The following is a 16,497-nucleotide window of genomic DNA, read 5'->3' on the forward strand; positions in this document are numbered from 1 at the left end:
AAAAAGTTAGTGGAGAAATCAGAGGAAAGGCCCCAGGCTCATTTTCCAGCGTCTTGGACAGGATGATGTCACTACACGTCTGGATGGGGTCTCCCAATGCAGAGAAGGGGTGGGGGGTGCAGGAAGAGAATTATAAGAGTGAGAATGTAATGAAAAATCCGAGACGGAGCGAGAAAACGGTGGAGGAAGTGGGAAGACGCACGGCGAGTGAGACAGGCTGGGGATTTGGATCGTGGAGCGCGGAGGAGGGAGAGTGGGGAGGGGAAAGAAGTTGGACACGGACAATCTTGCAGTAACTTTTTTTTTTTTCTTTCTTCTTCTTTCCTTTCTCCGTGGAAGAAGAAGAAGAAGCGTCAAGAATAAAAGTCACAGGGACAAAAAAAACCCACACTGGATTACATTTGAATTCCATTTGCATCGCCTCCTCAGACTGTTTGGATACTTTTACGCACGGAGGGATTCATGTGGAGGTGAAAAGTTGTGGATTTATCAATAGTTGAAGGTATGATTTTTGTTGACTTTTTTTTTTTTCTTCGATGCGGAGACGGATAATGCTGATGTGTGCGTGTTACAAGAGTTTTTGTTGGGATTTAAGTGTGACTTTAGTGCAACTTAACTGTGAAATTTACGCATTGAGTTTGTGCCAAATCACAAACTCAGTGCTTTGTGCACGAGTCCATATGATCACATAATAAATTTAGTGCAAAACAATTAATATTAGACAGGATATAAATGATACTAGGATTTTTAATGAACTCATCTCCTTGTGGAATTTTGTTATTTATTTATTTATTTATTTTTTATTATGTTAGATTTGGTTGTTTTTGTGGATTTTGCATGAAACTTTTTTATATCATTATTTGGCTCAGCTGCTGGGAAAAGTGATGCTGCTTTTTCCTTCATATACAAGCCAAGCAACACATTATGAGCTGTCTTGTTACTATAAATCTTTGTGGCTTACATCCAACCCCCTGTGACGTGGAAACCCCTCCAAGCACTACTTTTTTTTTTTTTTTTTTTTTTTTTATATTTTGAGGGAGTAACATCTGAGGACAGCCTTGAGTGTATTTGAAGTTTTGCTGTTAAAAGTGCATTTTTTTTTCTTTACCTGAGACTAAAAGAAAGAAAGAAAGGAAGAAAAGGAGAAGGCTGAATGCCACAGTCACATCTGTGTTCCTCATTACTCAGACATCCCATGTTTGCTGACTTTTGCATCCTGTCTGAGTCCCACAGAAGCCCCACAGGGTTAAAAGGGAAAAAAAAAAAAAAAACTTTGCTGTGAGTTATCACGGCAAAAATATGGAACAGCTCTGTTTTGAAACGATTTAAATAACAGATGTGTGTCTTCAGAGAACATGCTGGGTTGATTTCACTGATCTGATCTCAGCTGCTACCTCTACTGATCTTTTTTTTTAACATTTTTTTTTGATGGGTCAATAACAATGTTAAGATCTAAGAGTCCTAGACATTAAAACACTTGGAAACTCTCGCCTACACCATCTCTTGGGGTGTTTTTTTTTTCCCTTGCAGTGACAGATTGTTGTTCCTCATCAGACCGTAGGGAATATAACCCTGTAAGTGTTACAAATTGATGTCCTTGAATTTAACTGCACATTAAGACTTGCTCACTTAACCTGCTTTAGGCTGCGTACGCTGTGTTTAACTGTAGGCCATGCACTACTTATCTGTTTCTGATACCCGCTTCAATCCAAGCATGTGTTTTGTGGGCCTGCAGCGTATCGTATCATGTTTTTGGAGCTTTTCAGGTCAGTGGTGAAGTGAATACTAGAATCAGAAATGTAAAGTCAAGCTGAAGAAAAGCAGTGGGTCATCTATTGGCTTGTTGAAGGCTGACTCAGCCGAGCGCAGCACAGGCTGGAGGCCAACTAGTTCACAACGTCAGACCAGGCCTCACTTTATGTCATCACTTCATGGAGGTTGAACCAGAGTCTGTTCGCCTTTGCATCTGCACTCATTCACAAATATTCAAGTAAAAGCCTTACAACAGTGTTTTTCAACCTTTGGGGTCGGGACCCCACATTGGGTCGCCAGGAATTCAAATGGAGTCACCAGAAATTTCTAGTAATTAATAAAAAAATAATAAAAACATACTAATAAAAAATATATGGTGAGTTGATAGAGACAATCCCAGTCCATAAAAGACATGACAAACTGAAGCTGAAACTGTAGCACTGTGGTACTGTTTATCTTTCAAATGTTCACTGTGGTCAGTTTCAGATGCTGCAGCTCTTTCATAATTCATAGTTTGAGTTATTGTTTGTTCAGTATTAATTGTCAGCCTTGTAAATCCAAGCTGGACTGACTGTACATATCTTGACCAAGGAAAATAAAATTCTCACTTTGTGCAGTAATCTACACCTGGCTTTTCTGCCTCTGTCCATAATAATAATTATATAGACTAAATGTGTCTAAAATGAACATTTATTTGCAACATAGTATAGCAAACTATCATCAAAAACAAATTAATTTTAGCAAAAAAATGTCTCAATTTTGAATGTCTGGGATCGCCAGAAATTTGTGATGTTAAAATGGGGTCATGAACCAAAAAAAGGTTGGGAACCACTGCCTTATGACATCAACTGGAATCCCCACAGTGATGTTTGCTGGAGGATAGAGCTCTCATGCCATCAGGTGTGACTAAAGCAGAGTCTGGAGTGATAGTAGTGGGACTTATTGTAGCTGCCAGGCTTATTCTGCAGAACTGGAAGAGCCCACATAGGCCAGAGTTTACAGAGTGGCTTAAACTCATGACAGAAACTGCTGCCTTTGAATAATATGATTGCTAAGGTTAACGCTAGGGCAAACGTTAATGGTGACAATGTCTTAAAGAGGGCACAGGAGGGGGGCTGGTGGACAGTGTGTGTATATGTTTGTGTTTATGTACATGCTATACGTGTATGTATACATGTAGGGGTGTGTATTGTCAAGAATGTGTTGATACAATACAAATCACAATACTAGGATCACAATATGATATATCACGATATATCATGATACTGTTAAAAGGCAATTTTTTTGTTTGTTTCTTTTTTTTAAAATGATTATTTCCTTGAAGAATTGAATTACACCAGAAAAATGCACAAATGCTAAACACATTTTTATCGGATCACAACAGGATCTAATGCTATATCACAAAATGTTCCTGTGTTAAAACTTAAATTATGTTTTACAGATATTACAGTTTAAGATCCTGTTCAAATGTTCAGATTCTATTAGTTCAGAACTAACATTGTAACATTATTTTTGTGCAATCCCAACAAAGGAACTAACATCTGCCTCTCAGACAGTAAAACGTGCTTTTAGGATGCTTCAAATAACCATTATTTAATAAAACAGTTTTAAATAATAATAAATAAAATATAAACAATAAAGAAAAACAAAAAAATAAAAATGAACCTCTGCCATATCTGCATTTGAATAAATACCTAAAAATATTGATACAGTATTTTTTAATATCGATGCAGTATTGTGAAATGAAATATCGCGATATATTGCAGAACCAGTATTTTCTAACACCCCTATATACATATGTATAAGAATTGTGGGGATGCTGGGGGGGTTGCGGCTGCCTTTTCACGTTGTTGGTTGTTGTTTTTTTTTTGTTTTTCTTTTTGTCTTTCTCTTTTTTATTTATTTTTCACTTTGTTTTTTCCTTTTTGTAAATGACTGAAAATATGATAAAAGCAATAAAAACTTTAATTAAAAAAAAAAAAGTAAAAGCCTTACATGCTGGCCAGAATGTAAGGCAGGTCCAAACTTGCTTCTCCTGAGTGCCTTAGATATAACTTTGGTAGTTTGTAACTTTATGTTTCTCCCGGTCAGTTCATATTTGAAGTTTATGTGAAAGCCTCAGGGTGTCCTTAGTTACTTTTATTCTCATCCAGTTCCTTGTTGTAACAGGCTTTCATTACACACTCAGGTTTGGCCTGAAGCACATCCAAAAGTCCATGAACCAGCGTTGTGTGTGCTGAGACTTTATAAATCAAGGTTAATGTTTTTTAGATGGTTGGGACAGGGCTGTCACGGTATGAGAGTTAAGTGATGATTAATTGTCATACGAGCATTTGTTATTAATGAATAGGCTTTTTTCTGTTTTTTTAGGCTCTGAAAATAGTGTAAGCCTAACAAAAGCTTATACATATACGGCACACCTAATGACAAAGAAGAGCCATTTATCGACATTTAGCACTAATACTTATATACTGACTGATACTGATGGATAACAATAGAAGAAAGTAGTGCAGTGGGGTGATGTCATTCAATGTCAAATAGTGAAAAGTAAAGCAGACATAGTGATAGAATATGATATTTTTGTGTTTTTGTCAAACAGCTGTTTTTATTCAGGTGACTGAAAATGATGATGATGATGATTATTATTACTTAAACTATAATTAACTCATGTTATTGTAATAAGGCAACTGTGTAATAGTTATTACAGGCCTACCCACTCACCAGAACTAACTGTGTCCGTTGCACAGATGAGTTCACAGATGAATTTCATTTCAGCATATCCACATTTCTGCATCTGTTCCTAAGTCGTTTCACTACTAACAGTGCCTTGTAGCCTTGTCCCATTGAAATTATGTTCATATGTGACTTGTTTTTATTTAGGCTGACATGAAATAATATGAATAAGGGTTTACAACTCTCTTGTATCTAGGGATGCACCGATACTACTTTTTTCCAGATGCACCAATACCACTACTACAAAGTACAAGTACTTACATTTGATTACTTGTCGATACCGAGTACCGATATAAGTACTTAATAATACCATTACAGTTCTTAGTTCCTTTTGAAAATATACTTTATTGTCATTGTCATTAGTCTGACTGTAACAAGTGCTGCTACTGACATTTAATGCATTGGAATGAGCGTTTGTCAATCAAACCACCAGGGGGTGCCACTCTTAATTAACCATACTGGACAAATACCACAAAGAAGAGTAAAGTTTTTTGAGAAGAAGAAGAAGAAAGTCAATAATAACAAATATAATGGCGACAGAGGAGGTAATACTAATGTTGATATTGATGAGGGTAGTTGTCATAAATATGTCAGTAGTTTTTCTCTAACTCACACAGTCGCTCTTTGAACAGATCTGCTACCTCCACAGTTCCCGGTGGTACTGCTTCTCCGTCTAGATTCACACAGAGTTTTATATATAAGATAATATGATGATCTTTATATGGCTCTGGGTACGCATCCACTAGCTCCTGGAAAACAGACAGAATTACGTACGGAATTTACGCAGAGGATGGACAGTACGAACCATCCGTATCTGTCTGTTTCTTTAACGTAACTTTCAGTCACTGTTACTTTTGTTACTGTTGTTTATTTTAAAAAATCTCCGCACTGTTGACATTACACCTCCGCCCCGTACCTGCTGCACTGTGAGGTGAACGTCACGCTGCCGTCAAGGTGTATCGGTGTGTTTGTATCGGAGCACTTTTACGATTACGAGTATTAGTACACATGCTCAGTATCGGGCCGATACCCAATACTGTTATCGGTATCAGTGCATCCCTACTTGTAACATTATGTATTTAGTAATAATTGAACTAGATAATCTTTTCCTAGCTTTATCCAAAGTATACTGAACAACAAAAGAAACGCAAGTATGTTTTGGTATTGGTTTATATGGGAGTTTTATTATGAATATTGGTTTCATATGAGATATTTATATCCAGCTGTGAAATTTACAGTGGGTCTCTCTTGCTGTCCTTGTAGCACTGAGTTGACGGTCACGGAGATGGGCCAAGCGAATATGGCGATCCTGATTACAGGTGGTCATACGTGGTCTTCCGGATCTTGGTCTGTCCCGAGTGGTCCCTGTGTCACAGAATCGTGTCCTCAGCCTACTGATGGTGGACTCGTGCACTTGCAGACGTCTGGCAACGTTGCGAGCCGTTAAACCAGCATCAAGCATACCAATGGCGCGTTCTCTCAGATTATTGTTAAGGCGAGGCATCGTGGTAATGCAGTAACTTTTGAATCTTACCATTTCTTTTTATAGCCCCCGGATAAACAAAGGGAATTGCCACTCCCATTTGTTGCTCCCACTACCATATCACTCAAAACGTACCGCACCTCCGATACTTTGTACACGTGCTCAACACCACTCGTGGTCGTGTTCGCCTGCAAACACACGCTCCAATGGTTACAACTCACTTATTGTAACGTGTATCTCAGTTGACAACTCAACAGGACAGCTGAACTCTTGCCTAAATTAACGACCAAAACTTGCGTTTCTTTTGTTGTTCAGTATACTTTTAGTTTACAGACAGCTTGAATTTTATATATCCATCATCCACCCCATCCACTTCTTGCCAACTAAGGGAAATCCAGACAAATTCTGGTGCCTGGTGTGATTACAACATCCCTAAATCCCTTAATAGCAAATGTTGATATGAAATGTATTTTTGATTCAGAAACGTCATGTTTGCAGAAACACACAGTGGCAACATTTATTTATTTATTTATTTATTTTGCAACTCAAATAAGTCGGGCAGACATGTTGGGACGCCTTCTACAAATATGACCAGAACCTGACAAATGTCATCATCCATGCATTGTTTTTCTAAATCACTTATTCTGTTAAGGACTGGAGAGCTGTCAACAATGCAACAATCATGGAAATTCTCTCACAATTACTTTTCCCCCTGCACTTTGTGTGTGCCTGTTTGCATAAATATCTCCCTACCTGTCATTCAGACACTCTGGGGGTTCAGTGTCTCTGACTACATCTCTGTGTTGACTAGCTCCATCTCTGCCCTCCTTGCTTTCTGTGGCACATAGTATTTATGAATGCACTTGTCTGATGGTAAATGTATTCATGCACATTTACCTGTCTATGCATTATGCAGGCCTCCTGTGTTATCGCCACGCTCTTTTCCTTACACATCCTCGCCTAAGAGAGGCTTTTTCTGGGGATTTAAATAAAGGTCTCAACCCCGAAGACCGATCAGGAAGTTGTTTTTGTAGCTTAAAGTGCTCTTGAATGTGCGTTTGTATGTGTGATATAGATCCAGCGGGATTGAAAGCAGATATCCTGTGAGTAAGCTGTTCGTTAGATTTTGTGCTGCAATAAACTGGGAGAGACAGCTGGAAGAGCAGTGAACCCACACTTATTACATGACTGACGCATTTATGCAGGCTTTTCCCATTTAAATAGATGCAAAGTAGTCTAAACAGTGGGCTACTGGTACACTGTTATTTAATCAACCGTGTCTAGATGGCTAATAAGCAGTTCTCTTGTTGGGCCATTGAGAGGACATGTTTCATTTAATTCTGTCAGAGTCTGTTCATCTAAGCAGGCTTGCGCTCAGGCTGCTGTTCCATCCGTAAATGATGGCAATCATGATGAAATGTGGAACAACAAAAACTGCTAAGCGTGGAACACAAATTGCACCCAGTAACAGTGCCTCTTTTGTATGCGATAAAGTAAAAAAAATCAAGCCATAATCAGCACTGGAACTGAAGTCTGTTGCTATAAATAGACGATGGGTGAACTGTCTGGACATGGGACCAAAGTGACCCCTTGAACCACTGAATAGTCCTGCGCCTTTAAAGCCGAAACACTGTCAAAACAATGTCCAGGCCGACGCCGGAATGAGGGGTGTTGTGATTGTCGATGCTGGTCACCAGTTCAGTCTGAGGGGTGCTTATCTGCAGGCTTTTATTGTTGGAAGACACTCAAATCTGCTATTGTTTTTCCTTCCTGCATTGGCTTCATACTCGGTGACCTGATCACTCGCAGGCCTGCTTACCAGGCTCAGGGCCAGCCTAGCGGCCAAGACCGGTGGCCTAACCCTGCACATTTCCTTTATCTGCTATAGCCAGCTGGGTGGCCATGGACTCATGGATAGAATACAGAAAGACAAGGGGAAAAAGAGACATCCATTGTAACACATATTAGGAAGCCTATTAAATAGTTTTGGATTACAGCCAGACAATAATAGCAATGAGCTGTAACTTTTCCTTCAGCCTGGGTTTTCTGGACTGTGATGCATTATGTATTATGTACTGTGTGAACTTTCTTATTATTGTGATCATGTGGCATGAAGCCTATAATAATGGCTGCAGCTTTAGAGTGCTCAAACACAGCTGTCTGACACTTTGATTAACCTTCCACTGGTGCAACTGCAAGGGAAAACATTTTTTAAACTAAGCTTCTTGCATAGTTGCTTTTACATATGCTTTTACATAAAGCACGCCAGTATAGTCTGTGATTTGATGAAACTGTGAAGTAAAATTCACTCCAAAGATAATCTAAATCAGCGTTAGGTACTTACTTGAAATCGATAATCTGAACTGTGTAGTCATAGGCTATTTCACAAAAGACTAGAAGAGTGGAAGTAGAGGTCATGAAACAGGAACCATTTATTTTCATGGATGATCCAGAGGAATAATGTGGTCTCTTCATGAATTTATATTTACCTGTTGCTATGGTTAGCCTTGTGCATGTGCTTCATGGGAGTAGCCTATCTGGGAAGATGCTAGGGTCAGCATCTTCTTCTTCTCTATAACTGGAAACAGGTGATCAGTCATGTGAGTTAAATGTTTTATATGTTGGACTAGTCATCAAAGATATTCTCCCATTAAATGCATGAACTCTTTCATGAAAAAGGTCAAATCCACCTCATGCTACCATAGGAAATTCTTTGCAAAATTGCACAGTTTTTCAGTTTGCAACAAACCCTACTTCATTGTAGGGTTTGAGAATTAACGTAACCATAAATATAAGAAATGCAGAGATGAAATATGCTTGCTGTTTAGCAAGTATTTGTCATGTTCTGACAATAGGACTAGTTTAAAACCCTGAATAATTACAGTTGTATGTGCTTTCTACAGCTGCACAAATCCACATTTAAACTTTAAAAACATGATTACAGTTGTAATCATTAGTTATATGAGCTGACTGACCACCAGACCAGACCATCTCACGCAGGACGAAGCAACTCTGCCGTCCTCTCCATCCTGCTCTATGGCTCAGGAAACATGGCCCTTAAACCAGACTCTGGCTGCCAGAATAGATGGCTTTGATAGCAGGGCTCTCAGAACCATCGAAAACATCAGGTGGCCTCAGCGGGTTTCCAATGAGGTGCTTGGAGCCCGCACATGCCAGCCCAAAGCATCCAGCCTGGCTGTGCAACGTCGCACCCGCTGGTTCGGTCATGTCCTCCGCCTCCCTCCTGACCATCCAACAAGAGCCATCCTTCAGTTTGACCCAAAGGCTGCAGACTGGAAACGACCACGAGGCAAGCCCCGCACCCGATGGCTCAACATCATTGCGGGCGACCTCCAACAACATGGAGTTACCATGGAGGACGCAGAGCAGCTGGCACAAGACCGCCAGCGATGGAAAACACTGGTTCACCTGGTCGGCTCAACGCACCGGGATGGGACACCCGCCTCATCGCAGGAGTCCTAGTAGTAGTAGTAGATCGCTCATTTTTAGCAGTATCATCCAACACTACTTCAAAATAGGCTTAAAAATGTGTTGGTAAGGCTGGACAATGTATCACAATTAATCACAATCAATTCAGTTAATCAAGATTTTTCATCCTAACATCACAACATTTACATTATTCCTTTAGAGATCTTTCTTACTTAGAAAAAATTCCAATTGTAATCTGTTTGTTTCTTTTAATATATTACAATATAATTATGCATGTATTTCTCTTGTCCCACATGGCCTGTAGTTTAAGGAAATAAAGACTTTTTTAAAAAATTAATCTTTGTCTTTAGCTTGTGTAGCCTGAAAACAATTGATTAAAATAATAAACTGTTTATAACAGAAAAAAAAATGAGATCTGATTTTTTTGGGATGGCACGATGGTGCAGTGGTTGGCACTATCACCTTGCATTAAGATGGTCTTGGGTTCAATTCCAGAACCAGCTGGTATGGGCTTAAATCCTGCTACATACTCCACAGGAACAGAGAATTTTCTTCTTGCTGCATCTCATGTAGTGTACAAGAACTGTTGTGAGTGGGCGTGGTTAATGCGGAAAAGCAGAGGACCCCCACCCCCCTTGAGTTCAGGACTTGACTTTCTTGTGAAGTATAAAATGTCTTGGCCAGAACAAACTTTATTCTTGTATTTGTTGCCTCGAGAAGACAAACAAATGTCTCTGTATGTAGCAGGCTTTACTGTGTGGACTTTACATGTTCTAACTTCCTCCTACCATCCAGAGATACACTTAATAGGCAAGGCAAGTTTATTTGTAGAGCATATTTCATGTACAGGACAATTCAATGTGCTTTATATAAAACATAAAAACGTCACAGGAGAGGCATAAAAATACATTTAAGATGAGAGAAAGTTACAATCAAGGTTATTATTGTAACGAAAACTAACAAAATGACGAAAACTAGAATTGAAAAAACATTTTCGTTAACTGAAATAAAAACTAGAATTAAAAGAAAAAAATGATAACTAACTGAAACTGTATTGTGAGCTTACAAAACTAACTAAAACGTGTAAAAATTATGGATAAAATTCCCTTCGTTTTCATCTTTGTCAATGTCGGATTGATACGAAAGCAATTTATTTCTCTCTAGCAATTTTAGCTAGCAGCACCATACGACACTTCACGGTCCGTCACATCTCGTCACTTGTCGTTTAGAGTCGCCTTCTGGTCCCCATTCTACCTGGAAACATGGATTCCTGGAGTCCTGTCAGGATTTATTTGAATACGACAGCGAAGAAGATAAAAGATAAGACAAAACTAAAATTAATACTAAAACTAAGCATTTAGAAAAAAAATTAAAACTAATAAAAACTAGCAAACCTGCTCTAAAAACTAATTAAAACTAACTGAATTAGAGAAAAAAAGTCACAACTAAATACAACTAAACTATAATGAAAAATCCAAAACTATTATAACCTTGGTTAAAATAAAAGATATTAATTATATTAAAAAACATTAACTTTAAAATTAAAATAGACATTAAAATCATCATTTAAAAGACATTATTTAAAAGTTTAAGCAAAAGCTGTAGTAAACAATAATGTTTTCAGGCCTGATTTAAATGAGCTGACAGGTTAAATAGGTTCAATGGTCAGCTTAAATCGCTCATAGTGTGAACGGGACAGTGAATGGGTGTTCGTCTGTATATGTCAGCCCTGTGAGGAACTGGTGACATGTCCATGGTGTACTCCACCTTCACCTGTTGGTAGCTGGGATAAGCTCCGTCATCCCCACAACCCACATGAGGATAAACTGTTCAGAAAATGGATGAACTCTGTCATAGCTTGAATAGAGACATACTAACCCAAAGACCTTTTATTTCTTTTTTACTAGTAAAACCTAATAAATTGTAACTAGGCATCTTTTAATGGAAGAATACAAGCAAGAGAACCGCACCTTGGGTCAGCAACCCTGAAATTAAATGCGTAACTCACAATATGGGGCATGCACAACATTGTCCTCCACCACTTTGTCTGTTAGCGGTGTGCTGCAGGCACTCAGGTCAGGCTACACAGTATTCACACTGTGTCCTCGACCGGGCGGGGGCACAACACTGTGTACCCCCGGGGGAGCACGGGGGTCATTTCTCCTGGCAGATGGGACAGGTGTGTGTACAGAGACACAGTCTGCTTGCCTGACTGCCTTAAGGGCCCTGCTGTACCTGTAAACACTGCAGAGTTATAGGGTCCTCACACACACACACACACACACACACACGTACGCCGGGGGCAAGTCCAGGTCAGCTGGGATGTGTTTATGCGAGCCTGAGTGGGCGGCGTCAGCGTGTGTTTATGTGTGTTCGTTCTCGTGCATGTGTGTTTATGAGAAATGAGGTTGTAGTAAGAGAGATGGGGGGCTTTTGAGACCAAATATAATGATTATTCAGACATGGCATGCATTTTAATGTGCGCAGTGAGCGTGTGCTTGTTGTCGAGCCACGTGGAAGCATCTGGTGCAACACAACCACGACTCCAGTGGAATAGTCTCCAGATGTGTTTGTGTGTTTTGGCCCCACTGTCTGTTTGACTCTGGACCAACCGGCTTGCATGTAAATCATTTGACTTTCATGTGTGCGCTTTGCTTTGGTGTCTTCCTTATGCATTGTGTATTTGTTTACAGCAGCACTTTCTTTTAGACTTTAGGGATGGTTTTATTTCCCTCTGGCCAAGTGTGTAGGAGTATACTCATATATTCCCATGCATTTGTGTGTGTGTGTGTGTGTGTGTGTGTGTGTGTGTGTGTGTGTGTGTGTGTGTGTGTGTGCATGTGTGTGGGTGTCACAGCTGCCCAGTCAAAGGCCAACCAGATGGACAGGATAATGACTATGATCAGACTTTATAGACTTACACTCCTTAATGAGAGACATTCAGGTTAATTCATATGCCAATAACAAAGCCCGCATCATACCACATAATTAACACATCAACTGTGACTGACTCATAAATATACATCAATGTCTATTTTGGAGTCAAGCATAATGCACAGCTGTCGGCAGACGGAGGAAGCTGGGTGGCTTACTGACAGAATGAAGGAAGGATTTGACTTTTTTGACTTTCCTTTTTTTGTTTGTCTCTTCATTAGAGGAGTGAAACCATGTGGCTTCTCTGCTCCTCTTTGACGCTGCTGGCGCTCAGCTTTGGATCATGTGACACCCTGACATCATCGCAAGGTGAGTTTATAGCACATATATGTATATATATATATATATATATATATATATATATATATATATATATATATATATATATATATATATTTAATCATAGCATGAAAACCGTTGCATTGCCATGTTGAGTTCTGTTCATTTATCCCTGTGCTGCCTGCTGTCAGAGCTGTGAATTATACATGTTGAAGGCCAGGGGTGGTGCTTGGGCTGTTCATCCATTAAAAGCAAAGCCCAGATTCTCCTCCATTAAAAAAATATAAAACACATGTTGGAGTGGTTATAATGTGAAAATTGGAGAAGGAAGGAAGGGTTTGTACTGTATTTGATTTAACATATGATCTGCACATGAATAGTCAGATGTCTATTTATGTAACACAAATCAATACGCTTTTTTTGTTTATTTTCATGTAATTGTCTTCTTATGTGTCCTGCTTTGCTGCAATATAATGTGTTTGCCTTTGAGCTTTTCTTTAATGTGTTCATTTTAACCCTGTCATGCATAGGTCCCTCCAGTGGACAGTTATTTTCCAGCTGTTCTCTTGTATACTAATGGGTTTTGTTGTTTTAGTTTCATATCAGCCAACACAGTGGACACTTACGCACCATCTCATACCCTGACATTCATACCATTACTATAACTTTGCTGTTTTTGATAAGCCTGATCTGCAGTGATATGTTTTAGTATAAATCAATTGTTATTTGTTAGACAAAAAGGTTTTTTTTGCATATTATCTCCATGAAGTGAGTAATTACTAGCATTAGAATATGTTAAAATGTGAGAAGACATCAGATTAGCAGCATTAAAAATGTTTTGATTTCATTGTTTTCATATCACTTTGATATTGTTTAAATTTCTGATATTTAAACACGTTTCTTTACTTCAAAAAGGAAATGCATGGATATTTTTGTAACTCTATAGAAAAAAAACTCAATCACATTGGTTTTTTTTATGCCTAAGGAAGAATAAAAACACTCAAGAAAAAAATCGTGACTAAGGTTCTCATAATTCATGCATGAAAGGGTTAATGTATCTCTACACACACCCACCAAAAACTATTCTTTTGCACACAAAAAGTAAGCAGTGTAGTTCCCTGCTATATTTTGTTTGTTTTTATTGTTTTATTTCAGTCTAAAGAACAAACACAGTCCATAGATCCATCCAATCCATAGATCCAACAATCACTCCATGATACGAAAATTTATAATACAAACTTCACCAATTAAATAATTAATTTATACAGTCAGACTGAAAAGGAGAAGGTTGAAGGTTTCTGTTTATTTTGCCTACACTTTATACATTATCTTACAGCACGTCCTCAACTTTAACCCTTTAAAGCTTGAACCATTAAATCATTGACAGAAAATTCCAGTTCTTTGAAACTGGAGCCTTTATTGGTTCTTCTGAACAACCAAACTAAAAAAAAAATTTAAAAAAATCAAATATTAATTTCCATGTATGAGTTTCTGTTTTGTATCATATTTGATACATCAGGTCTCAATGCTCAAATATTAGTATTTTTGAACAAACAAAAACATAATATAACACAAACATGTCTAACAAATTGGTAATTCCTTTTCAAAATTGGCAAAGTTCTGCCTCCTTCCTCATTAATGACAGTCTTGTGGTGTCACTGGAAAGGCCTCTAGTGAACGAACTCCTCCCTGCTGGTGGATTATCTGTGTATTGCATGTATCTAATTGTATACATCAGGTTTTTCAAGACAAAAAATATCACACTGATCATGTAGAGGGCTTCAAAACTCATGTATCAAATATGATATGTTCAGCATTTTAGGGTTAACAAACACAACATATTCACACTGACAATGAAGACTATGTGAATGCTGAAATAAATACTAAATGTTGCATACAAACTTAAGACTTAAAGTTCAGATATCTACTAAGAGTCATATTTATAAATATTTTTTTAAGGTGAAAGAGAAAGGTCCATAGTTTCAACTCATCTGTGCAGCTGTTCCACAGATCTACTCCTCTGACAGACATACAGGATTTCATAATATTTGTTACCTCCGCCAAGGGGGTTATGTTTTTGCCAGCGTCTGTCTGTGTGTCTGTCTGTCTGTGTGTCTGTCTGTCTATGTGCAAGATAACTCAAAAAGTTACGGACGGATTTGGGGGGGGGGGTGCTTTTCTAGTTCTAAATATTTTCTTTGTGAATATTTCAGTCCCTCTAAGATCATGATGACTGGATTACCTTTGACATGAGGTTATTTTTAACTTTGAACATTATTTTAGGAGTGTATAGGTCAACTAGATCATGGAATTTTAGTGTTTGGAGATTAATTAATAATTCATTTGTTGGTCCATTATAAGTTGTAAATGTAATGGCCCTTTCAGCCTTTTTTCGCAATTAATAAATTTAGTATTTGATTTGTATGTATTGCCCCATACCACAATGCAGTAGGCTATCTAGTTTCCACATTACACATACAGTATATGATTTATGATTCAAGATGGACATGTCTCAACATAAATCCTGTCTGATGGTTTTTTTTAAATTAATTCTACATTTTCTGTTCTTTTACTGATATTCAACATGACATACCACAAAAAGGGGGCATTTAGTGGGCCTATAGTCTTGAATGCCCAGGAAAGGCAACACAACAGTTGAAGTCTTACATATTAAAAAACAGTGTTTTGCCTTAAAGTCTGCAAATATTTATTTCAAAGGTTTAATATGAAAGATTTGTGCTTGTATGTTACATCTGTATTTGTGTTTTAGTGTGTTGTGAGAGCTAGTCATTTGTTGATGCTAGCTGCAGTGTACAGGCTGGTATCATTTAAGTGGGAAACTTAGGTAGCTGTTATCTTAGAAATACAGTTAGCTAGCAAATTATGGAAGCCCAAAGCAAAGTAGAAAACATTAGCACACAAGAATATATATATATATATATATATATATATATATATATATATATATATATATATATATATATATATATATATATATATATATATACATATATATATATATATATATATATATATATATATATATATATACATATGATATAATGAGGTTTTAACTGTTAGTAATGCATAAAATAGTAAGCTAATTATCTAGTAAGTTACAATTAGTTACAAATAACATGTCCAAAATTCTATGCTAACATGTTAAATAGTAAACAGTATGTCTGAGACTGTAGTATCATGCCAGTAGTAGTTGAATTGCATAATACTTCCTGATACACATTATGCAATCTCTGGACATACCCATAATGTAATTCAGTGAGCCAAAGAATATATGTGTAAACTGCAATGTGCAATATCAGTGCAATAATGTTATGACTGAGGACACAGGGATGTGTATGTGCATGTGAGCAGTGTGCATTATTCAGTTTTATTTTGCTTTCATTTTACTTGCTCCATTTTAGTTCAGGCTTTGAATTTCATTGCTTTTTACTCAATGATAATAAAGGAAATAAAAATTGTGCCCAATTGCACCTAAGTTTTCTTTTTATAAAAAGTAGAATGACAGTCAATGGAGAGTGAGGAATACTTTTTGATCCCGTTTGAATTGTGCCATTATTTACACATTTGATGTCTGACAATTTAAAAGATAATTTTACAAAGTCGCAGTTTGATCTAAAAATGTTAAAATATCAAACGTGAACACAAAGACTATACAGCTGAAAGCTGTGGAGGTGACGTCATGGTAACTGTCTCTGTCTATGATGAAGATGTCTCCAAAGCTTCAACATGCTCAGACTTGTTGTGCTTTTCACCTCTTTTAACTCTTTTTCACCTCACTCTGGGAGAGTGACGTAAAATATACTAAGGCAGCTGCTGTTTTGGTGTTGGTGATGTTTTTTACATGC

The 16,497-nt window shown here is 37.7% G+C and overlaps 1 protein-coding gene across 8 annotated transcripts in view; it reads left to right on the forward strand.

Annotated features, from left to right (window-relative positions):
* The first annotated feature begins 213 nt into the window (after positions 1–213).
* The window catches only part of col16a1 (collagen, type XVI, alpha 1), a 144,569-nt gene continuing 128,285 nt past the window's right edge, over positions 214–16,497 (forward strand). For 3 of the 8 annotated variants that reach the window (XM_030147683.1, XM_030147684.1, XM_030147679.1), the window contains exons 1-2: positions 215–502; positions 12,574–12,661. In XM_030147683.1, the coding sequence (XP_030003543.1) occupies positions 12,586–12,661 (76 nt within the window). In that variant the 5' untranslated portion in view covers positions 215–502; positions 12,574–12,585. Of the gene's footprint in view, positions 503–12,573; positions 12,662–16,497 lie in introns of all 8 variants that reach the window. The other 5 variants (XM_030147680.1, XM_030147681.1, XM_030147677.1 and 2 more) reach the window with 3 other exon arrangements.

Source organism: Sphaeramia orbicularis, chromosome 11 (genome assembly GCF_902148855.1).
Source record: "Sphaeramia orbicularis chromosome 11, fSphaOr1.1, whole genome shotgun sequence".
NCBI lineage: Eukaryota > Metazoa > Chordata > Actinopteri > Kurtiformes > Apogonidae > Sphaeramia > Sphaeramia orbicularis.